At 39.0% G+C, this 25,316-nt stretch overlaps 1 protein-coding gene across 1 annotated transcript in view; it reads right to left on the bottom strand.

Annotated features, from left to right (window-relative positions):
* LOC136885885 (two pore channel protein 1) overlaps positions 1–25,316 on the bottom strand; it is a 77,054-nt gene that overhangs the window by 21,489 nt on the left and 30,249 nt on the right. The window contains exons 6-10 of the mRNA XM_067158574.2: positions 24,805–24,904; positions 24,537–24,717; positions 19,441–19,659; positions 15,876–15,995; positions 9,720–10,059 (exon numbers count right to left, since the gene is read on the bottom strand). Of these exons, the coding sequence (XP_067014675.2) occupies positions 9,720–10,059; positions 15,876–15,995; positions 19,441–19,659; positions 24,537–24,717; positions 24,805–24,904 (960 nt within the window). The remainder of the gene's footprint in view (positions 1–9,719; positions 10,060–15,875; positions 15,996–19,440; positions 19,660–24,536; positions 24,718–24,804; positions 24,905–25,316) is intronic.

Below are 25,316 nucleotides of genomic sequence, written 5' to 3'. Positions count from 1 at the left end.
AGCTAACGGTTTCCACCTATTCAATACTGTTTGTTATAACCTTAAAAAAGTTACATATATTTGTTGAAACTAGTTTCGGTTTGAGCAGAGACCATCATCAGCCAAAATTAAATAAATAAATAAATAAATAAATAAATAAATAAATAAATAAATAAATAAATAAATAAATAAATAAATAAATAAATAAATAAATAAATAAATAAATAAATAAATAAATAAATAAATAAATAAATAAATAAATAAATAAATAAATAAATAAATAAATAAATAAATAAATAAATAAATTAAATAAATAAATAAATAAATAAATAAATAAATAAATAAATAAATAAATAAATAAACAAACAAACAAACAAACAAACAAACAAACATGTATGCATGTACAGTAGAAGTCTGCTATAGCGAGTACGGCATATAACGAGATCTCCGTTATAGCGACTACTTTTTTCTGTCCCTTCAAAATTCCCATATTAAACTGTGTATCGTCCTTCGGTTACAGCGAGAACCCTATCACTGGCGCATCCATTATTACGAGCGATTAAACGTGCACGATTTTTTCCGTTACCGATATTTATGGACCCCAGCGATGATAGTGCATGCGATCGATTACCTTCAGCATAGTTTCCTCGCTATAAACACTAGCGATTTCTCTCGTCTACATTCGAAGGCGATGTCGGAGTCGATTAGTAATATCCATCGACAGCTGTTCCGTAAAGAAAATTCGAAATGAAAGAGAACATATTTTCATAACAAATGCGTAAATAACGTGTCCGATAATGGTTGCTAATTTAAAGATAAAAATTTTCGTTGTTCCGTATTGAAATTATTGATGTTAAAAATTAAATAACTGGAAAGGAGGTTCAACCTATTCAATACTCAAAAGAAAGAAACGTAGCAATCACATTTCTATTTAAATGGGACCGGTTTCGACCTTAGTCTAGGTCATCATCAGCCATAAAAAACATGTAAAATGTTTATGAGTGTTGGAGGTCAGTTTCACTCTCTGTTAGGCACAAAGACACGACATCACATTCTGTCCTGGACAAAGTCACAACACTACCAATCAACATGCAAAGATCAAAAAGGCTTGAATTCGCAGACGAACAGATCTGTAGTTGAAAGCCGCCAGCTCCCGGTGACCAGCGCGGCACACTCAAGGTCACACGCTGCGGCCAAACACCAAAGTAGAGTGGAGAACGTTTCAAAGGTCCAGAACCTGTCACGGCTGCGGGAAGCCAAGTACGTATATAAAAATATACGACGCCAATTAGTACAACCGAATGAGCACCCGTACTCCAGTTAAGTTCTTGGTAAACAGTTGACTTGAAAAAACAATTGTTCGTCTGCGAATTCAAGCCTTTTTGATCTTCGCATGTTGATTGGTAGTGTTGTGACTTTGTCCAGGACAGAATGTGGTGTCGTGTCTTTGTGCCTAACAGAGAGTGAAACTGACCTCCAACACTCATAAACATTTTACATGTTTTTTATGGCTGATGATGACCTAGACTAAGGTCGAAACCGGTCCCATTTAAATAGAAATGTGATTGCTACGTTTCTTTCTTTTGAGTATTGAATAGGTTGAACCTCCTTTCCAGTTATTTAATTTTTAACATTAATGGTTGCTAACTCGTAAAAAATTAAGGCTGACTAAATGACCACTTAATTTTGAGCCTAAATAGTGCAATTAAGCAAGAATGGGATACACCTCAAGATATGGCGGAGTGCTTAATTGATTTCAGAGGTTAGTTTACATTTTGCTGCGTCTGGTTAAATTACGGAAAGGCTATTATGAAAATTTATAGTGAGAAAGGTATAATTTCTCTACTGGCGCTTGAAGTGTGTTTTCATCATACGTATAGTAGGGTTAAGTTAGGATACGTAACGCTGTTTGAATAAGAAAACTGAAACGTTTGCAACAAAATGCGATCGATCATCTTCGGTAGGGTATAGTTTTCTCACTTTGTGCATTTGCGAGCTCTCTCGTTGAGATTCAAAGGGGATGGTGGAGTTGATTAGTAATACCAGTAATACGCATCGACTGCTGTTCTCTAAAGAAATTTTCGAAATGAAAGAGGATAACACGTTTTCGTAATAAATGTGTAAATAACGTGGCCGATACCAGTTGTTAACTCGTTAAAAATAAAGACTGAATAAATGACATCTTAATTTTAATGTTATATACAGAAATCAAGTAAGAATGTGATACACCTCAAGATATGGCAGAGTACATCACTGATTTCAAAAGATATTTCATATCTTCTCACTATTTACATGTAAATTTTTCGCGAGGAGGTTATTTCTCTACATGCGTTTCAAATATGTTTTCATGATAGGCTACATATAAGGTTAGGTTAGGTGACGCTGTTTGAAGAAGAAAGCTGAGGTGTTTGCCACAGAAATCTCTGGAGTGATACTGTATTTCTCCGAATCCAAGACTTTTTTTTCTCAGAATCTCATGCGAAAACTCAAGGGTTGTTACATTCGCTGCCTAACAGTAAGTGAATGGATACCACTGGCTACTACCGCGGTAACCACGCTGCTTCTTTTCACATGCGCACAGAACTCGTTGACAATAAACGACCGCATCTTTACTACACATCGCTAGCCGCGACAACCGGTTGTACAGTGTCTGTGTGTTTCTCAAATCTGCAGAATGGCATCAAAACATGTGACCCTTCAAATTCTTAGAAAAGCCACGGCTACTCAGTGGCAGAGTCATAACGCGTCTACTGTACTTGACACTTAGTAAAATTAAGGTTTATAGACAGCAGGAATATTTTCTTGATGGATAGTCGTATTGTAAAGATACGTGAAAAAGGTATTGCCGGCAAATTTTCAACGGGTTCTAGTCAATATTATAATGCCAATCTTAAGTTAATGTTTATTAAACACTCGGAAATGTAGAATAATTGTGCAGCCGCAAGAAAATACGGTATAGGCCTAACTAAGGCCAATGTTTGGCGTTAGCGTGAAGACAAAGAGCTAAAAAAATGCGTGCTGTACAAAAAATGCATTCAGTGGTCCGCAACAAGGACGCTTTAAAGAAGTCAAAGATGAAATTGTGAGGTATGTGCACGAAAAATGCAAGGGCAGGATGGCGATACCGTGGCGCAATAAACTCGTTCATTGACTTTCAACGTTCGCGATTAGGCCTATACATCGCTAGCCGCTGAAATTGGCCGAACCCGACAAGCAAGACGTGCGTGTAGCAGTAGCCGGTTATATCTAACGCTGCGTAAAAGTAACAGTTTTATAGACAGCAAGAATAATTTCCTGATGGCTTGTTGTATTGTAGAGACGCATGGAATAAGTATTGCCGGAAAATTTTCGATGAGTTCTCTTCGGTATTATGATGCCAATGTTAAATTAATGGTCCGTAAACCCGCGGAAATAAAGAATAATTGTGCAGTCGCAAAAAAAAAAAAAAAAAGAGAGAGAGAGAGGCGTGACGAAAGTCAATGTTCGGCGTTTAAAAATTGCCTAAAAATTGCGTAGGCCTACTGTACAACAAGGCATTCATATGATTTTACAAACTTCTTTTTGAGCCTGATTTAAAAAAATTTTTGAAGGAAAAAGTGGGGTTCATCTTGGATTCGGAGAAATATGGTACTAAATTCTTTTCAGAATGAAATTAAACATACACTTTCACATAGTATCGGATAAGGAAAAAGTAACAAACAAGTAAGCCGTAGTGTGGATATCATCTGCAGAAACGCAAGTTTTGAAATTGCCGTTCATACCGATTTTAAAGCGTATGAAGGGTTTTCCGATTTTATACAAAAATCGGATATAACGACAATCCGTTATAGCGAGTAAATTTTTCGCTGTTGTGAATTCTCGCTATAACGGACTTCTCCTGTACAGTCATTAGCCCGAAGGCTGGTTCGATCCTCAACAGCTCCGCCATCAGCTGTCACAGATGGCCCAGGCATCACTGAAGAGGCATACTACGGAAATGAGGAGTGAGGTAGTTTCCCGTTGCTTTCCTCACCGAGCCAGAAATAAGCCCACTGAAATGCATGCACCAACCGACCCTATGAGCAACAGTTTCACACCATTCATAGCAGGGACTAGCTGCATAAGGAATGGCATTACTAGCATCGCTCATACCTCAGTCACTTGCATATTGTCAAAGCCCAGTATAAGACAGAGACAGATCAATGAAAAATATATATATATATATGAAGCAAGCATGAGTTCTAGATGATTCCTCTAGTGCTGATATTTTAGTGTTTCACCTGGTCCTCTGTGAGGTGCAGCCTTCCAATTGGAGGAAAGCTGAGACCTTGCACAGGATATGTGAATGTGATGAGTGTTTTTAAAATCTTTACTCGTCCTGAATTTCATGCTTGCTTCATATGTGCATGTATATATTGAAACGGAAATCCCGTCAGCATTCGCCGTTCATGTATTTCTTGAGGAGAACGCGCTAACACCGAACTGGATGGATTCAAAACGAGCGCCGAGCGTGCAGGTATCATGGGTGAAGGCATGCAAGCGAGCGCTGCTACGGAGTGCCAGCCAAGGCCAAGTGACGTCGCACCGAAAGTTCTATTTGATTCAATGGCATTTCATCATGAACGGAAGGTCAGATCATTATTTGAAGAACGTCACCTTGTAGGCCTGGGCAACAAATGCTACTGCCCAAAATTTTGTGAAAATCGGTGGAAGGATGGCCGAGATATGAATTTTTTAAGAAGCGCATATTTCCAGTCTCGCCATCCAGCCTTGAGCAATATAAAGGGGTCGCCAGCCTTGAGGAAGTCAGTGTGTGAGCGAGTACTTCGTTGTGAACCAGCTGCCTCGCTGTTCGGGCCCGCTGATGTGATATAGTTCATTACTCTGTCCGGCGAAGGACCGGTGGTTGAAAGTACGTTATACGAGTGTTGAAAGCCTTCTCAGTGGACTCTAACTTTGCATGTAAGCGGAAAGCTTATCCACTTATAATATTGGTCTGTCAAGCCGAGTAACATCATTTCATTTAGTGAATTTTTGTATTGAAGAGACTGTACAGTAATCACTAGATATTTTGAAACCGTGCTTAAAGGACTTAGGGCATAAAGACTGCTTTAGTTGTTTCCTCTCCAAGAGACTGTGTTAGGTTATTTCGTGAAATTGTGCCCTAGTGAAAGTACAATTCTTTTTATGGACAGTGTCAATTTGTTTCATCAAGGACAGTGCCAACCTTTCTTTTAAAGACTGTGTCTATTCACTCCGTGAGAAAAACAGTGTCGACATTTCTTGTCATAAGACTGAGCCAACCTTCATTTTCAAAAGACTGTGTTAATTCACTTCGCAGAACTGTGCCAACATTTTCTTTCATAAAACTGTGCCTACATTTCCTTTCAAAGACTGAGCTGATTCGTGAAATACGGTACCTTTATTTCTTTTCAAGGAGCTATGTTAATTCCCATCATAAAAGACTGTGCCTAGGTTTATTGCCAAGAAGTTGTATTAAGTTACGTGTAATACGGTGCCTCAGGAGAAAATTTATCTCTGAGAAACTACGTGATTTTTTGTTAAGACTGGGTTGTAATAGAACTTGGTTCTTTTTCACGAGACCGTGTCATAAACGATTTCTTTTCTGTCTTCGCAGAAACTTTAATTTATTTCTACATGTGCGTGTGCTAGAACACTGCATGTCCTTCTCCATACTCATTACAAACAGTACAAAGACTGTGTCCGCAGGACTTAAGTTAATTTCTTTTCGCACTGAGATTAAGTGAAGTGGTAAACAGTTGTATCTCAGAAAGTTCCAGATTATTTTCATTACCTATCACTTCGAGTTCGACAGTGACTATTGCACGAACAATATTAATTATTTTCACAAAACTGTGATTTTGAATTCATCTCTCTTTCCAAAAGTGATGTGCGTCCAACACCATTTATAGTGGAACTTGTTCGCCCAGTAGGGAGTGTCTCGCCACAATTAGCAGTGCAGTGCGGTAGAGATGTGTCGTATCAGATTCTACTGACATTCTGTGCGAAAGTTTTACATTTCTCTACTCCTTTCATGGGACTTAGTGGAATACAAAGCTAAACAACCATTCCACGCTGCACTATCATCAGACGACCGCCCCAGGTTCGAGTCTCCTTCAACATAAAGGGCTAACAACCGCTGTGGGACGACGCCGACGCCAAGGGACGACGCCTTCTCCACATCTTTGAGGACATTCAAACCATTCGTCTGTAAAAGGTGATATAATTTCTATGTGTTTTTTTTTTTTTTTTAATAAACTGCAAGTTCCACTTTAAATATGAACTCATTTCACTACCCTTCTCTCGAACTCTCTAAAGCAGGAACCGTACACGCCTTGGTGTTAATCCATGCTCTCCACAAAGCTGAAGTACGGGCGTTCCTGTTTCAATATATATATGTGTGTTATATTTTTTATTATTTTATTTTTTTAAATTCATGTCTTGCCTTTACTTTGATTTTGATTGATGATGGTCTCTGGTAAGACCGAAACTAGTTTCAACAAATATATATAACTTTTTAAAGGTTACAACAAACAGTATTGAATAGGTGGAAATCTTTGGCTTTTGTTTTATGCATCAAGGGTTTACACAATGCAAGGATGGGACAGTTATAGAACAGGGATAGTAGCAGCCATGGCCTTAGTTAAGGTACAGCCCCAGCATTTGCCTGGTGTGAAAATCAGAAACCACAAAAAATGATCTTCAGGGCTGTTGATGGTGGAATTTGAACCCACTCTCTCCCGAATCCAAGCTCACAGCAACCCAAACAGCATGGTCAACTTGCTCAGTCTTTGGTACAATTGGGTACCCTCAACACTGTGATTTAAGCTCAAGGCGATTACTAAACTGTCATTTTATCACAAAACAAGCATTATATGAACAACACGAACAATGACTTCAGCAGCTCCATCTGATGGACCAGGGGCTCCCCACACATGATCAAGAAAATAAACTGGCAATTACCGTATTTACGCGAATAATCCCCGCCACCGAATAATCCCCGCACCCTAACTTTAGGTAGGCTTATTTTGAAAAAAGAAATGCCAACCATGACGCAAAAAACCGCATCCCAATTTCGTGCCTCAAATTTTTAAAAAAAATGTGCGGGTATTATTCGCGTAAATACGGTAATTAAAATGGTATCAATAACTAGAGGATTTAAGGAGTAAAGAAACCATAATAATGCAAACAAAATGGTGGGGAACAGACTTAGTGGAAGAATACCAACTTCCAGTTTTTTGTATGTCAGGAGCATTGTAGCAACTTTGACGCAAATAATACCCACAACACAACTTTCCACCACCATGTTTTGAAATAATCATGTGGAGATTATTCACATATATAGTCTCCTTCTTTTTCTTCAGTGTTTGTCCCCCTGGTAGTGGGGTCAGAAACATGGATTTGTTGTCTCTATTTAGTTCTGTCCTAGGCCAGGTCAGGGTTGAGGCTAATGATCTTCAATTCCTGTGAAAATTATCAGCCCATCACCGTTTTGGTCGTCCTTTGGTCTCGTACCGATGAGTTCTAATTGTAATCTCTCTCTGCAATAGTATCAACCTCTGTCATTAGTACACATCCAAACCATCATAGAGAGCATTCAAGCATTTTATCTTGAATTGGTGCAACGCAAAATTTCTCCCCCTAATGGATTCACTGGAGATGCGATCTAGTTTAATGACACCAGCGATCCATCTCGGCATCTCCACGACGCCCAGTCGACACTGTCACAGTCGTAGTCGGCAAACATTCGCAACCATACAGTGTAACAGATCGGATGACAGTACGATAGTTTTTTGATTTGGGATTATTTCCCATCCTCTAGTCACAAGTAATGCTGGTCGTCGTTTATCATTTCATCCAGCCTTCAGTTATCCCTGCACTGACCTTTTCGACAAGATAGCCATCGTCAGTGATCATGGAGTCAAGATACTTTAATATTGTAATTCGTGGCAGGTCCTCAATGTCTATCTGAACAATTCTGATTGCCTGTGGATTTGACGTCATATATTGTCTTCTTTTTATTGAGGTACAGGTTACATTGTGCCGGTGGATTGCTCCATTATTGAGTTTGCCGTTGCAGATCAACCTGGGTCTCAGAGGCCAACATGACAACATCAGCGCAGAGAAACAGCTATGGTAAAAGACGATGCAGGTCTGCTGTTATGGTGTCCATCACTGGAGTGAACAAGAGCGGTGATAGCGCTGAACTTTGGTGATGAGAAAGTCACAGGATGTTCCCGTGGTGACCTGAATGTAGTTCCTTGGGTCTACGTATGGTAATACTCAATATCTGATCCTTTTTAAACGAGGATAAGGAGAAAAGAATATAAATTTTATTCTTTTCAACCAGGAAGGAGGAGAAAGGAGTGAAAAAGAGGTGAGACAGTGAGTTCTTCACTTCCTAACAGAAATGGATTGAGGTTACATCATTTTGCCCCTTTACGGCAGTTGTTCTGGTCTGAAGTTAACAGCTGAAGAGTTGAACACTGCCATGTGAACATTTGGGCAATGTTTAGTAAATTCTCTATGGATTTTGCATCCTCCTCTTTTTTTTAATGATTAGTTTTATGACAACACATAATATCGGACGGTTTTGCTGACTATTTGAATACTTACTGCCAAATAAGGAAAGTAAGATTACCTCAACTGTTTTGCAATACGAAAGTTCAAATTTAAGCCAAGTTCTGATCATTTAGAGGAAACTAGTATCCTAATTGGCAAATATCACTATGCTTTCTAGATGGCATCTTAGCATTCGTCACCAAATAAAAGCTATGCTTTCTATTTAGCATGGTCTACATTGCTTTTATGGGAGTATACAATGCCTTGCTCTAACTCTGTATCTCCTCCCTTACATATAATCTGAAAATAAAATTTTAAAAATTCCTCAGTCAAAGAGTTACAACCACAAGAAATAAAATTCAAAATTAATCCGTATTGTCAGCCTCAACAAGATAGAAGGTCTTAATAATTGAGTGACTCCACCTTTACGATACAGTACAATGTCATTCCTTTCTATTTTATTTTGAAAGAGACATGTTTCATCTCTTTCTTGTGAGACATCTTCAGTCTGAAATATTATAATAATAAACACATGATATTCTTAATAACAATAAAAACAATTACTTATCCTTAAAATGTTTAAGAGTCTAGATGACTCCATCTGTCATACGTAAACACAGTTTTAAAAACAGTTCATGTTGTTAAAAAATTGTCATAAGACCAAATTACTAAATGATGAAAAGTCCCATTGAGTTTTTATACTCAAAATAAAAATTAATGTGATGATCACAGTGGTGTAAAATCGGAAATAAATCTTGAGTTAGGTTGATGTCATCTCAAGTTGGAAGCTTGAGTACGTATGTGTCTGATTAAACAGGGCTTGTTTTTCTAAGTGGAATTACTCAATATGCTGGTTATGTAGCCAGATAATTTGTGCGATTCATATATTACTGGTATATGAGTTTTTTTCCGCCCTGTTTATATCTCTCTCTCTCTCTCTTGTCCGGCCGGCTCGTTTGCGGTTCTGTGTGGCCTGAAGATGTCTCACAAGGAAGAGACAAAACATGTCCCTTTTAAAATAAAATAAAAAGGAACAACTTTGTACTGCATTGTACAGGTGGAGTCACTCAATTATTAAGACCTTCTTTCTTGTTAAAGAGTTACAAACAATAAAACGGTTTAGAAGTGTGGTCTTTTCAATTCTGCAAGCCCAACATGAACATTAGGATGATACTCACACGCAGCAGTTTCTCATGTCATAGCCAGCAAAGAGTTCCATCCCGATGATGGCGTAGAAGTAGTACAAGACCAACATGACGACGGCCGTGGAGCACATCAGAGGGGTGAGGAGGACTAGCGTGCCAAACACGTCCCGGTAACGCTTCTTCAGTTTGAAGATCCTGAGGAGCCGCAGAGGTCGCAGAACCACCACGTACACAAACGACGGCACGAGGTAGATCACTAGCACGCCCAGGAGAGTACTCAGCGTCACCGAGAAATCAAAGATGTTCCAGCCGTTGGCAAAGTACTGCATGAGTCCCAGACCAAGGATCTTCAGTATCACCTCCAGAACATACACTGAAAATACAAAAGTACTAGTTTAATAATAATAATAATAATAATAATAATAATAATAATAATAATAATAATAATAATAATAATAATAATGCTATTTGCTTTACGTCCCACTAACTACTTTTACGGTCTTCGGAGACGCCGAGGTGCCGGAATTTAGTCCCTCAGGAGTTCTTTTACGTGCCAGTAAATCTACCGACACGGGGCTGTCGTATTTGAGCACCTTCAGATACCACCGGACTGAGCCAGGATCGAACCTGCCAAGTTGGGGTTAGGAGGCCAGTGCCTTAAGGCAATGCATCGGTGAAAATCCTAAAATCTACAGTTTTCATCCTATCACCTTAGAATTTTGATCATTTAATATCAGTATCAGCATGATACAACATACAAAGTTTCAAGTTTCTATCAATAACAGTTTTTGAGATATTCATAAATTTATCAATATTTTTAACAATTTTCGATGTATATATAAAATGCTCCTCATGCCAAACGGCTCAACAGATCTCGCGTAAAATTTAATCTTGGTTTTAAAAGACCAATATAAAAGAAGTGATGTGTGGGTTTTGACAAATTTTAATTACACTGAAAGGAACAAATTATTTCACATAGGCTTAACTTCTAAAATATATTTTGTGATGATCATGATGAGAAAAACTAGACTGCCACTGAACTATTGCATGTATTTTAAAATTTGCACATCAGTTTGTTATTATGTTGTATCTGAAACTATCCTAAAAGTTTCAAGTAGATTGGTTGAAAACTGTGGCACGAGGAGCATTTTGAATCTTGAAAAGTGCTGGAAAATAAATTTTGAGGAAAAAGAGATTGAAATTTTAGAGATGAACAATAGTCCAGTACCTGAATCTAGTTGACTTAAAACTCCCCAGCACCATATGTTGGACCCTCTGCTGCCTTCTCCCTGGCCTCATTAGCAGTTTAGAGAGTTTCAGTTTCCTTCGGGCTGTTTTGAACCCTTGTCGCCCAGACACTCCACTGTGGTCAATTCTACGCTTGTCCCTCATTACACTAATTTTCTGTCCTGAGCTGTTAACTTTAACACTCCTAACACTAGCTTTTAGTTTCTCACTTGCTTCACAACCCATGTTGAATTCAGCAATTGGTGATGTTACAGCAATCTCCAGTTCTTTATTTGACATAAACACTTCCTTCGGATACTTAGCCCAAATTACATTATGTATTCCCCGGGCACAATATTTGGTGTGGGGATTTTAACTTCCCCTACTTGATCTTGTAAAATAGTACTTACATTCTTATTCCTGTTAGAAATGTCATTGTTTCACTTTATCCAACACTTTACTAGATCGTTTCTTCCGGCGACGACAAGTCTCAATTCTTCTGCCCATTATGTACACTGATAATAACACAACCTCACAAATCCCAACCTCAAAAACTAAGCTGCTTGCACTAAGTAGGTACTGTTATTGTTTATGGATCATTTATAATACACTTATTACAAATGTAACATTTAAGAAATTACAGAAAAGCAGAGTAGGCCTAAAACACGAATGATAAACACAAAACGTCAGATCACAACTCTTTGTTTACATTCAACACATGGACAAGCTCCATCCATGAAATGAGCGCCATTTCCACTCGATATATCGATAGTCCACCAGAATAGCCAACATAAAGACCCACAGGAACAAAATTTCTTACTTTCAACCCGCACGCTCAATTCAAAATCTTCGAAAAACGAAAGATATTCATGAGAATAGTGTCGATGGGCGGCAACGCCCACTTGCACCGGGTCATTTAAATGGCCACTAAGGGCTTTAAATGGCTGATATTTAAATAAAACAAAGCTCAAAAATAAAGTACAAGGTATAAACATAAGAACGTAAAAAACTAAAAATGGAATTTTTTCACAATTTTCACCAAATTTCACCGATACATTGCCTTAACCGTCTGAGCCACTCAGCCCGGCAAAAGTACTAGTTTATGCCAATGAATAATGTAACTGAGCTAGCTATAGTTCAACAATAACTAAAAGTGAATGAAAAGGGAAACAGTCAAGACAATACAAGGTGAACTTACACTTTCTTTTTTTGTTATTGGTTTAACGTCGCACTAACACACCAAAGGTTTTCGGCAATGCAAAGATGGGAAAGGGCTAGGAATGGGAAGGTAGCGGCCGTGGCCTTAATTAAGGTACAGCGCTAGCATTTACCTGGTCTGAAAATTGGAAACCACAGAAAACCATCTTCAGCGCTGCCTCCCAAAATACTTTAGGGACAAACTTTAAGGAGGTGATTCCTGACAGGAAAAGAAAACAAACAAAGCTTAAGTCAACAAGTCCAGAAATGCATATTTGCATGGTAGATGGGAATACTGCTAGGCATGATCTCAATCCCCCATAACAACATGCTTTTTCGTGTTGCAGACTGAGTGATCATAGTGAAGCAGAGGTACAATGGTCGAACCCTGTGGGTGGGGGCGATAGAATAACACCCACGGTATCGTCTGTCTGTCGGTCGTGAGAGGCGACTAAAAGGGGCCCACCAGGGACTCTCAACTTGGGAGCGCGGGTTGGCAACCACAAAGCCCGCAGATGAGTCCTGGCATTACTTTCACTTACTTGTAACAGGCTCCTCACTTTCATCTACCCTATCCGACCTCCCTTGGTCAACTCTTGTTCTTTTCCAACCCCAACAGTATTAGAGTACTTGCAGCCTAGGGAGTCTTTCATTTTCATGCCCTTCATGGCCCTTATCTTTCTTTGGCCCATACCTTCATTTTTCGAAGTGTCGGATCCCTTCCATTTTTTTCTCTCTGATTAATGCTATATAGAGGATGGTTGCTTAGTTGTCTTCCTCTTCAAACAATAATCTCCACCACCACTATACAATGGTTGGTATTTATATCAGGGACAAGCTGGGTCGAGAGGCCATATGGATTTAAGGAGGAAAGTACCCTCCCTCCAGTCACCACCACCACCACCACCACCACCACCACCACCACCACCACCACCACCACCACCACCACCAACTCAAACATCACCACCTGAATCACAAAATGTTTGTAAGTATTTCTGGGAGTGTGTATCCTTTGACGGAAGTGGTGAACAAAGAGGGCAGCCGCATCATGTTCGTACACAAGACCTAGAGGAACGCGTTCCACAAGATATTGAGTACAACCCTGATACAAGCTACAAGCAAGTGGCCCACCAGCGTGGTGTAAATCAAACGACTGCGTTGAGTATCTACATGAAAACCGCTACTAAGCCTATTACTTGCAATTTGTTAAGAAGGAAGCCATACTTTTCAGTGTTGACTCAGTTTAAATGTACACTTAAAGGCTTTCCAGTCTGCTGAACACACAATTTCAATATAAATATTACCCCGTAACATACCTGTAAAAAAAAAAAAAAAAAAAAAACAACACAAGGAATAAAACACACTACTAACACATTAGAGACGATACCGAAAGAAACTATGGGTGCATAATTTCATTGCTGTTGATGGAACAAAAATTAGCAGCCATCATTTCAGAGAGCAGTGGCTTCACCAAAATACTGTTGGATGCTTCTATAAGCATAAAATGCACTAATGAGGAGCATATGACGATTGCTCTCCTTTGAAGGCATTGATAACACAGCCACGTTCCTACATAACCTGAGGCTGCGTCATCGTTCACTCCCAGGTGTGAAATAAGCGAGAAAGTAGGTGCAAATCATCATTCTCATTTTTGATCCTATTGAAAACAGTGATCTCACTTAGTTTACAAAAGAGTACATTTATTGTTCTATCTATTCAATACAATCAGGTCTCATGGCACCGATGGAATAGGAAAAGGCTAGGAGAGGGTAGGAAGTGACCATGGCCTTTATTATGGTACAGCCCCAGCATTTGCCTGGTGTGAAAATGGGAAACCACAGAAAACCATCTTCAGGGATGTTGACAGTGGGGTTCAAAACCCACTATTTCCCATGCGCAAGCTCACAGCGGTGCGACCCTAACCGCATGGCCAACTTGCTCGGTGTAAGAATAAAGAAGATAAAATAATACTGATTGTATTGAATAGGTGGAACAATAAATGTACTCTTTTGTAAACTAAGTGAGAAAGTAGGTGCATGCGGACAGGAAGAGTATGTGTTCGAGACTTGTTTGTGTCATTCTTGTGAATATTTAGCATGTCTCATTCAAGTGTACGAAATTTAGACGATTAATCCATTCTGGGTGTTCTTATCGAAGTCTTGGTTTCTGAAACTGAGGACGATGATTACAGTACACACCAAGTGACCATGGTGATTCTGGCGCTTCAGGCAAGTAAAATTAGACAATGAGCTAATTTCAAATTTGTATGAACTGGATTCTGTAATGTAGTTTTATACCGCTCCCCAAAATGTTGAGTTGTTTCCCGTGCACGTATGACAACCTGCAGCAACTCGATGCAAGCCCGTCGTCAAGCGATGAAAGGTGGGAAAGAAATTAGTGGTTGTAAACAAGGATACCCATGCTACTTGACCAATTAGATTAGAATCTGTATTAGTTAGTTTTAGTAGTCGTGTCCTCAATACTTTTAAAATTTAAAAATATTAACGAAACTGCCATCCATAGCTTCATCAGGATATTTTTTTCCATTCTAGAACTTATTAGCTTCATAAAATGTTTATTTTAAAAATCCAGAACTATTATGATAATAATTTTTTTATAGAGGAAAGTGTGATCTTTCTAAATACTCCAAAAGTTATTACAATCATTGCTTTCCCTAGCATAGACAAATCATTAAAAATCGTGCAATTTCTGAAGGGTAGACATTCAAATACGACCGTCTCCAACGTGTTAAACAAAGAATGACACTAGCCTTCAGACTATTCTACAGGATGACAATTTTGATGTTATCTTATATATTGATACCTATATCAAGACTTAAAGAATGAATGCTTATATATAGTTCTTCTATATGATTTTTTGGATATTTTTTTTTACTTTACAACAAGTTAAAACGTTTCAGGATTAATCTTTCATATGCAATTTTAGTATGGTGTTTTTAGTGTTCTCTAAACTTTGTATTTTTTTTTTTTTTTTTCAAGGCTGAAGAAGGCCCAATGGGGCCAAAAAATGTACCTTAAATGTGATTTTACTTAAAATTTTCCTTTAAGACACATTTATTGTATTGAGCAAGGTGGACTAATTACATATTTTTCTATACTGTAAAGTCAACACAGAACAAACCAAATATGAGATTGCAATTACTTCTTGCAATCACAGCATTTCTGTACGGAAGAGCAATTTGCATGGTGCCAAATGCATTACCTGACACTCGGCCACCAAGGAAATTGAAGTTCTGTATTCATTATAAGTAACTTTAGAAGAAGATTATGCTGACCATGAGTTAACTCATGATTTGGAAAACTATTATCTGCGCACTTTTTAGTGATAGATTTACACCTTAGTGCTGAAGTGGTCGACTTCGGTTATCTTCGAGATTCGTATTGGCAACCTTTGAAACACAAACTAAGAATCGCTTATCATCGCTGTGCGACATCTGGCGTACACTTTAAGTACTCGTACTGTTGTTGTTTACACAGCAAAGCCACACTATAGAATTCATGCTAGGAACACGTTTCGCAATGGGAAATGTTATATAGTATTATATATTGTGTGTGTGTGACACAGTTGTTTGCTTAAAATAATAAAGGTTTATAAACTTCATATCGATCGATCATATTATCGATTCAATTCAGATTTCATTTCCATTCAGTTGGCAGTATTAACGGAACCCTTCTTACTTCTCCAACGAGTACAAAAATCTATCACTAAAAAGTGCGCAGATAATATATGTTCTATAATACTCACAGGCAACAAATATGATGGTGTCCCAAGATGCACTGAAATTCCTTGCCGAGTCTTCTAGGTCTGTGGTTAACTCGCAGAGTCTTGCAATCATGGCACAACCGTTCAAAACAGTCAACGAATCTGTTGAAGAACATATTAAATTATAGAAATTAGTTTGGCCTAAGCAAAAGAAACATAATACAGTATTAGAAAAAAAGCCATTAAGAATACAGGTTTTTTTTCATAATTTGCTTTACATTGCACTTTAGGTCTCGTGGCGATGATGGAATAGGAAAAGTCTAGCAGTGGGTAAGAAGCGTCCATCGCCTTTATTACGGTACAGGGCTGTTGCCAGTTAACAGTGGGGTTGAAACCCACTATCTCCTGTACGCAAGACCGTAAAAAATGACAGGAGATACTGTTCCAGAGGAAAGCAGTTTTAAAAAGAATTGACAACTAGGAATTGGTAATATTTTCATCTGCAAGAGTAATATGAGCCACATTATGAAATCTGAATTTATTCATTTCGACAATTAATAAATTTATAATTTTTTAAATTTATAAATTGATCTTCTTTTTCATGAACTTTTTAAGGAAATAATAATTATTAGGACATATTCTCTATGGATTATTATACAAGTGTTTCCTCGACAACTGCTTTCAATTGTAGAAAGAATTTATATAATTTCTCTTAACTATTTTGTTTTTAATATTGTCAATCTTCTTATTTTAATTTTAAGGACACTTCCTCTAAAACATTGATACTTTGTCAATACATGGATGTTTCATCTAAACAGTGTTATGTGGCTGAAGATGTTGATAATATACGAAACATGTACCACTTTTAACCAATAAGTTGCCTTAAGCAATTTAGTGTATCGACAAGGTGGAAAATAAAAAATAGTTGTGAAGCTCACAGCTGTGCGACCCTAACTGCATGGCCAACTTGCTCAGTATAAGAATAAGAAGATAAAATAATCTAATGTTTCACAAAGCTAAAAATGGAGATAAGAATATACATAAATGACAATCACGTTGACAAATATGTTCCTACCCTCAATTACAAGCACACAATAGTATTACCATAGGGAGCAATGGAAAGGACAATCAAGGACTGTCACCTTCATAGATGAACTCTCTCCACCCCAATTCTGTTCCTATCTGATATATTTCTTCAGTCTTAACAAGCTTCCTTAGGAGGATGCTAACCAAGGAGATAATTCTCGAGGGAGTTTTTATTTTTAAAGCAGTAACTGTGTAATACGGAGAAAGCTAGAAAAATACAAGGAAGAGACAAGGAAATGAAGAAGGAAAACAGAAGAAACACTAAATAAAAATACTGTAGGTTAACACGTTCACTCCCATTCGTATGTAAAATACCATATCCAACCTTAGTTTAATTTGAATTTATGCCAAATTTTTACATTCAAAAAGTAAGTTTGATAAAATAGTATGTATATCAGTTTCCTGGTAGACAGCGAGCAGATGAACATTTTACTACAGCTTAGGGTAATTTCCTGAGTTGTGGACTGTGCGATCTAAATAAACATGTGCCAGTCTCGAGGTCTCTGAAGTGCGCGGATGGAATTCAAGTGACGCCGAGTGATAAAACCAATAGTCATGGGAAGTGTATGTATGTATGTATGTATGTATGTATGTATGTATGTATGTATTCAGCCCAAAGGCTGGTTTGATCCTCTAAAGCTCCACCAACAGCTGCCATAGATAGCCTAGGTATCACTGAACAGGCATACTAGGGAAATAACGAGTGAGGTAGTTTCCCGTTGCTTTCCTCACTGAGCCAGAAGTTCCTATTACATATCAGTCTGCCAAGCCCACTGAAATGCATGCACCAACCGACCCTATGAGTGATATTTTCTCACCATCATAACAGGGACTGGCTGCATAAGGAACGGTATTACTAGAATCGCTCATACCTCGGTCACTTTCATATTGTCAAAGCCAAGGATGAGACTGAGACAGGTCAATGAAAGTAACAAATTTATTCTAGCCCATATCAGAAAAAATAGTGCACTGTAGACACTACATCATATCTCTCGAGCAAGTGGCTGAGTTATTGCAAGCATAAGATCCGGATGATGATCTTATTCCGGAATAGATTCCAGTTATAGCGACGATGAGGAAACAGAGACATTTTCATTCCATACTGACAATGACATACCAACTTTGTCTGACGAGTTGCGAAGTTATCAACCTCCTTTAGCAGAGTTCATGACTAATGCAAAATTAAATGCTATCAAAGGGTAGAGAAGGGTCCACCTATTGAATACCATTAGTTGTATATTGTCCTATATAACTTCTCAAGAGATCGGATAAGTCTGTACGTAGAACAGGTAATTAGTACCACACCATGATTATTCACAAAGAATGGTTTGGTCATCTCAAAAGAATGGGCCCACAAAGAATGGCTAGAGTGTGGTCTGAGTAGGAACTTGACGGCAAAGGACCAAGTGGTCGGCCAAGGAAGAGATGGATCGATCAGATTAGAAAAGATCTAACTGGACGAGGTCTGGATTTGAGCAAGTTATGGAAGAAAACCTCTACATGGACAGAAGTAAATGGAGAGCGCTTGTTCACTGCACCGGGAAACTGGAGCTAGTTCAAGATGAAGATGATGATGATTATTATTATTGTATGGTACGGTAACTACACAATGGCTCATTTCGCATTTGCAGATGATGTAGTAATTTGGGGTAACTCAGAGAAAGATGTAGAAGAGAGACTGCAGGGGTGGAGTCAGGAGTTTGAGAGATATGGATTAAACATCAACAAGGCTAAAACGGTGGTGTTGAAGGTACAGAAGGGTGACAATCAGCCAGAAATCATGCTAAATGGCACTAAGCTAGACAGTGTCACAGAATTTAAGTACTTGGGTAGTATAATGTCCAAGGATAACTTAGCTAAATATGAAGTAAACAGTTGAATCAGCAAAGCAATACATTTTTACCTCCAAGTAAGACAGCTACTATGGGATAAACAAGTACCACTCAAAACCAAGATGACACTATAAATCATACTACACCCCTATCCTCACATTCAGCCTGGAAACCGCTACATTTAACAAGAAAGGACAACGTTCATCTTCTGCCCAACTGCTTCCCACACCCAAACTCACTACCATTGCATTCGTCAACATATTAATTTAATTTATAACAAATATCCACTTCACTTCACTGGTTATGTGCAGCCATGTTGTTGCAATGTGTTTACATTCAATCAGCTGTCTGTTCCATCTAAGAAAATGTATAACAAAACACTTATTTTAGCATTCCATGCATATCAGTTGCATCTAGGAAGCTTAAGGAATTCTCTGGTTCCAAGAAGACAGATGGCAGAGGAAGTCGGTTTGAAACTCGAATATGCTCTACTACGCAACCCGCGGTCTACCAAGTGACTGCTGCTCAGCCCGCAGGCCTGCAGATTACTAGGTGTTGTGTGGTTAGCACGAAGAATCCTCAAGGCTGTTATTCTTGGCTTTCGAGACCGGGTAACGTTTTAGCGAGGACCAGTGAAAATGATCTGGTAATATAAGGGTAAAAGCAAATCAAAAGCTCAGAGGACTCACATATAACCATGTCGAAGTATCTGGAAGTGACAAGGTCGTGACACAGCTGGCACACTGTCTGGACGGGAGCCCACGTCGTGTGAAACCAGGGGATATGAGAGAACTGAGCATCCCAGTTGAGTAGCACAGCATCGTATATGCCGTAAAATTCTGTCAGCGAGAGAGTTCCACTGCTGGACACGTTCAGGTACTTGAACATCAACACCGTATCACGTACTGCTATATATCAAACAAGAGAAATAAAATTATAGGCATGGTGTTCTTACAGAGTTTGTACAAATTAAATTAATGGATGCTATAGAGAATAGACAATAAACCTTGCAAAACACACTAAATATTCCATGTATCAAATGAGGCATTAATAATCTTAACAGATGCCAGACATTTGTACTGAACGAGTTCTTTAATAATAATTTTTAAATTACTATTATTGATATTATTATTATTATTATTATTTATTTATTTACTTTACAATTTATGACCTACATTGGACTACTGTAGTCAATTAACAAAGGATTTCTTGATTTCCTATCAGCCCAATATTTCTTCATTCTGAGAGTTGATGTCGGCCTTGAAAACACCCTCCCAATAGACCTTATGTTGGTCTTTAGCCCCCCCTCTGTGTGTGTGTGTGTGTGTGTGTGTGTGTGTGTGTGTGCGCGCGCGTGCGCGTGTGCGTGCATACACGCGCGCGCGTCTGTCTGTCTCTCTCTCTCAAAGTATCTTAATTTTCTCTGTTCTGATTTTAAGATCATCTATTGTTATTTGTAGTTCTTTAATAACATCCTTAATTTCCATAATCCATTTAATCTTGGTCTTGCTATAATAACAATAATAATAATCATCATCGTCGTCGTCAGCTGCAACTCATATCCGAGTAAACACATTCTTCATATTCTTCAGCAGTTTACATTTTCACACTCAAAAAGGTTTGTAAATATGTTTCATATGAATAGTAAACTAATCTTGGCATGAAACATGCGTCCACACAGATCACATGAAATGGTTGGGGGAGGGTGGAACAACAACAACAACAACAACAACAACAACAACAACAACAACAACAACAACATCAACAACAACAACAACAACAACAACAACTGTCTGTCCTGGTGGTGAGGTCCACTACATGGATTCAATGTCACCATTTAGTTCCGTTCTGGGGCACGTCAGCATGGAAATTGATGATCTTCAGATCCCTGTGAAGAATATCAGCCAATTTTCATCATCCCTTTGGTCTCCTACTGACGCCTTCTAACGTGTAACCAGTTGGAACCTGAGACGAACAAGAACACAACACCTCTCCACCTCCTGGACATCAGCTGGACTGGGCAACGTGGAATTCACTGAACCACTTGAGGAATGGCAATGGAAGATCCAGAAGTGGGGTTATTTGAGAGTGAAATCTGAATTCTCTGACTGGGGGAACTACGAATTATCCCACATAGTTTAAGTATTGGCTCTGTCCTGCCAAGGACACACTTCAAGACCTCACTCAAGCCACAGAAATGGGAACTGATGTTGCTGCTAACTTCTGGGCAGACAGCTTGCTATCATTGACTGTGTAGTGTAGTGAAATGCTGTTAGAACAAGTTTATTTTGTTAGCTGCTTTATGACGCACCGACACAGATAGGTCTTATGGTGACAATGGGATAGGAAAGGACTAGGAGTGGGAAGGAAGCGACTGTTGCCTTAATTAAGGTACAGCCTCAGGAGTTGCCTGGTGTGAAAATGGGAAACCACGGAAAACCATCTTCAGGGACGCCGACGGTGATATTTGAACCCACTATCTCCCAAATGCAAGCTGACAGATGCGTGACTTAAACCGTGTGGCCACCTGTTCGGTGGCTTGCTTGATGGATGCGCAGTTTGGTCAATAGGTTCAGATCTTTGGGTAGTGTACTGTGAAAATGTAAGAGTAAGATTACATTCTTATGAGCAACAACTTATTTAGATTTTTGTGAGGAAGTGTATCATTACCAACAGGAGTTCTTTTTTTGCTAGCGGTTTAACATCACACTAAGACATCAAAGGTTTTAAGCGATGCAAGAATGGGAAAGGGAAGTGATTGTGGCCTGAATTAAGATACAGCTCCAGCATCTGCTAGTATGAAAATGGGAAATCATGGAAAACCATCTTCAGGGTTGCTGATGCTGAGGTTTGAAGCCACCATTTCCTGAATGCAAGCTCACAGTTATGTGATCCTAACAGATTGGACAACTCGCTCAGCACCAATGGATATAACTACAGATATCAAGTTGCAGAAAAAATTCTTAAGAACAAAAGGAGTAAGATCGAGTTGGAAATTCCACCTTGAGGCCCAACCACTCGATGATAGTACAGCAAAATCAAGGTTTGGAAAGGTTAAGAGGGTTTGACCCAAAATGAGTAGCTGAAGGAATGGCTGGGGAAAGATGTAGAAGACAAAAATCATATAAAGGCCAATCAAGCAAAAGATGGATTGAACAAGTGGAGCTCAATCTACAAGGAAGAGCCATAGAAGTTACTTAGTGGAGGAAATGTACCTAGAATAATAACAGAAATGGAAAAAACTAAACAAAAAAACAAATACACTGACAGATCATAGACTACTAAGCAACCGCTACTTAGTCTGAATACCTGCAGATTATGAGGTGACATGATGTAGGATTATATGACAAATCCTTTTGATCATTATTTTTGGCTTTCTAGACTGAAACTGCTAACTCACCATCAGATAGTTCCCCAAATGTTCTCATGTAGGCTAAGTGGATTTCGAACCAGCCCTCAAATCCAGCTAAATATCTCTGGCCTGACCGGAAATCAAACCAGAGGTCTCCAGTGAAGCCTCTTTCAGATGGCATGGGAATGAAACATGCCAGTGTGTATGCACGGGTGCACCTGATTCCGCCGACTTTTTCACATATAGCGGGTTCAGTAGTGCAAAAGTCCCTGCGCTTTCCAGCAGATCCTTTTCAATACTCCCTTCAGTATAGGTAATACAATTTGCTTTACGTTGCACCGACACAGATAGGTCGTATGGCGATGATGGGATAGGAAAGGAAGCGGTTGTGGCCTTAATTAAGGTACAGTCCCAATATTTGCCGACAGTGGGATTTGAACCCACTATCTTCCGGAAGCCAGCTTGCAGCTGCATGCCCCTAACCACATGGCCAACTCGCCCTGTTAGTATAGGTAAATGAAATGAAATGGTGTGTGGCTTTTGGTGCCGGGAGTGTCCGAGGACAAGTTCGACTCGCCAGATGCAGGTCTTTCGATTTGACACCCATAGGCGACGTGCATGTCATGATGAGGATGGAATAATGATCAAGACAACACATACACCCAGTCTCCGTGCCTGCGAAATTAACCAATTATGGTTAAAATTCCCGACCCTGCTAGGAATCGAACCCGGGACCCCTGTAACCAAAGGCCAGCGTGCTAACCATTTAGCCACGGAGTCGGGCGTCAGTATGGTAATAAATATGGACAATCATCAGCCTTAGTTTACTTTACCTTCTACACTTAAGAAAATATAACAATAGTTCAAGCATGTTGTGTCGTTCACAATATCATTAGAGAAAAGGATGCGTACAATTTTGAGGATACTCTCTCAATAACAGGTCTAATGATATCACACATCCCCAAACACAATGAGACCACTGGTCTTTCCGATACTAAAGTTATCAAGTTCTCAATGTCTATTTCAAGTTCAATAACAACTGCTGTAAATCACACAGTATGAAAGGAAAAGAAAAAAAGCACACAAATAACTTTTAAATTGAAAATTAGAAATAAATACAACAAATAGTAACACTTCCGATGTGTGAGACTGGTTATTACAAGTATCGAATGACAGTGAATTGGATATTTCTAATGATTAACGGCTAACACTAAACGGGAAGTAATCGTAAAGAAAAATCCTTGCGTATTTTAATACAATAAGTACAAACAGGGCATTCCTACTATACTGTGCTAAATGGAGCCACAAACTGTACTGCTTTTAAAGGTATCACACTGTATAGACTACCAAGCAATCTAGTGAGTACATGTTCCATGTTTGAGGTTGGAATCTTGAATACTTTTCTTCCATTAACAATAGTTTGAGTGGAGCAGTGTTATTTCTTTCTTGGATGTTGGAACTACCAGGATTGGCTCCATGTGGGGTAGCAGCACAATTCGGGGCCCATCGTCAACATGTTAATACACCCATTGTGATCGCATTCAAATATATTGTTTGCATTGCAGTTCTATAATACATAAATAGCATGTATAAGAGGCAATTAAAAAATTTCTGTTCAACGGCCGTACAGTCCTGAATCGGGATGCCAATCAGGCAAAACTGCTGTCAGCAATGAAGCTCTCATCCCACCAACACACAAGGTTGAAGATCCCCGTTTGGTAAAACACTGTGTCCTTCTGTGTGAAGAAGTCCGTAACCATCTGCTGCACATCTTCGTCCAATGGGAAGCGTCGGCACTTCAAGGCCTTTTTCAGGGGACCAAAAGTGTGATAATTGCAGGAAGAGAGATCAGGACTACAGGGCGGGTGCTCGATTATCTCCCACTTGAGTCGACGCACCTTCTGAGCAACGACCTTCGTGGTATGGGGCCGGACGGGAAAGGTGATGCTCACCCTGCTCTTTGATTACTGAGGCCCATTGCTGATTGATCTCAAGGAACCAGGTTTCTCCACCATCGGGGAATGGTACTGCGCAACACTGGAGAAATTACGGTGGGCAATCAAGGCGAAGTGTCCGGGAAAACTGCGCCAAGAGGTCCTGCTGCTTCACGATAAAGCCTGTCGGACGAGGAAGTGCAGCAGGACACGGTGTTTTACCACACGGGGATCTTCAATCTGGTGCGTTGGTGGGCTGAGTGCCTCAATGCTCACAGCGATTTTGCCCGATTGGCATCCCGATTCAGGAATTTACGGTGTCGAACGTAAATTTTTGATCACCCCATACATGTTGGAATGTGTGGGTTTTATTCACAAGATTAACATATTAAATTCAAATTTCTTCTAACACAGTACCGGTACAGTAAATTAAAATGTCAAAAACAGGCTTACATACTAGTATTTCAGGAAAGTAGAGACTTGCTTCCAGTATACTTACTGTTCTTTGGTATATAATATCGGACAAGACCTTCAAACTGCTTGAATCTCATCCGGTTAGGATCCTTCTTCGATACAAGAAGTCGAAATGCATGTTGGCATGCCTTACGTTTGTGTAAGAGAAGCTTACGAAATTTTTCTCTTTCAATGCGAGTGAAAGTTTCGTACACGACAGCCAACATCTGCAATGCAAACATGAGCCATTAAGCCGACAATTTACTTTTTATATATATATTTTTAAAAAACTATTTTGTGGTGACAAAACTGACCAAGTTCATGAGGACGTAGAGCACGATACATAGATACGAGATGAAGAAGATGGAGAACCATTTGGACCTGGCATATGCAGGCATCATCACATCTGGGAAACTGGAACACAGACCAAGTAACTTTACAAAGCTGAAAACCGTCAATACGGAATGATTCTAATATCTTGTAATGTAACAGACCAAGTAAGACGTTACATAGCGAAGATTCAGGATGATACACACAATAATATAAAGCAGAGCTACCAGGCAAGTGAAATTTTAGCCCCAATAAGATGAGTAATAATTATTTTACATAATAAAAGCTATGGTTTCATACATCAACCCTCATGTCTAGATATACTATGCCAATTTTAACAATGTCTATATACCTAATCCAAAGGCTCTTGCAAAACAAATTACAAAACATTCTTAAAGTGGCAGTTTTCTCAGAAAAACCAGTTGAAAAAGTGGAATACAGTGCATCTAACTCCTTAACCATAAGTTGGAATATTCATTTAATTTCCCAACCAAAA

Source organism: Anabrus simplex, chromosome X, assembly GCF_040414725.1.
Source record: "Anabrus simplex isolate iqAnaSimp1 chromosome X, ASM4041472v1, whole genome shotgun sequence".
NCBI lineage: Eukaryota > Metazoa > Arthropoda > Insecta > Orthoptera > Tettigoniidae > Anabrus > Anabrus simplex.
Note: the sequence above shows the minus strand (reverse complement) of the source record. Positions and strands in the feature narration are given on the sequence as shown.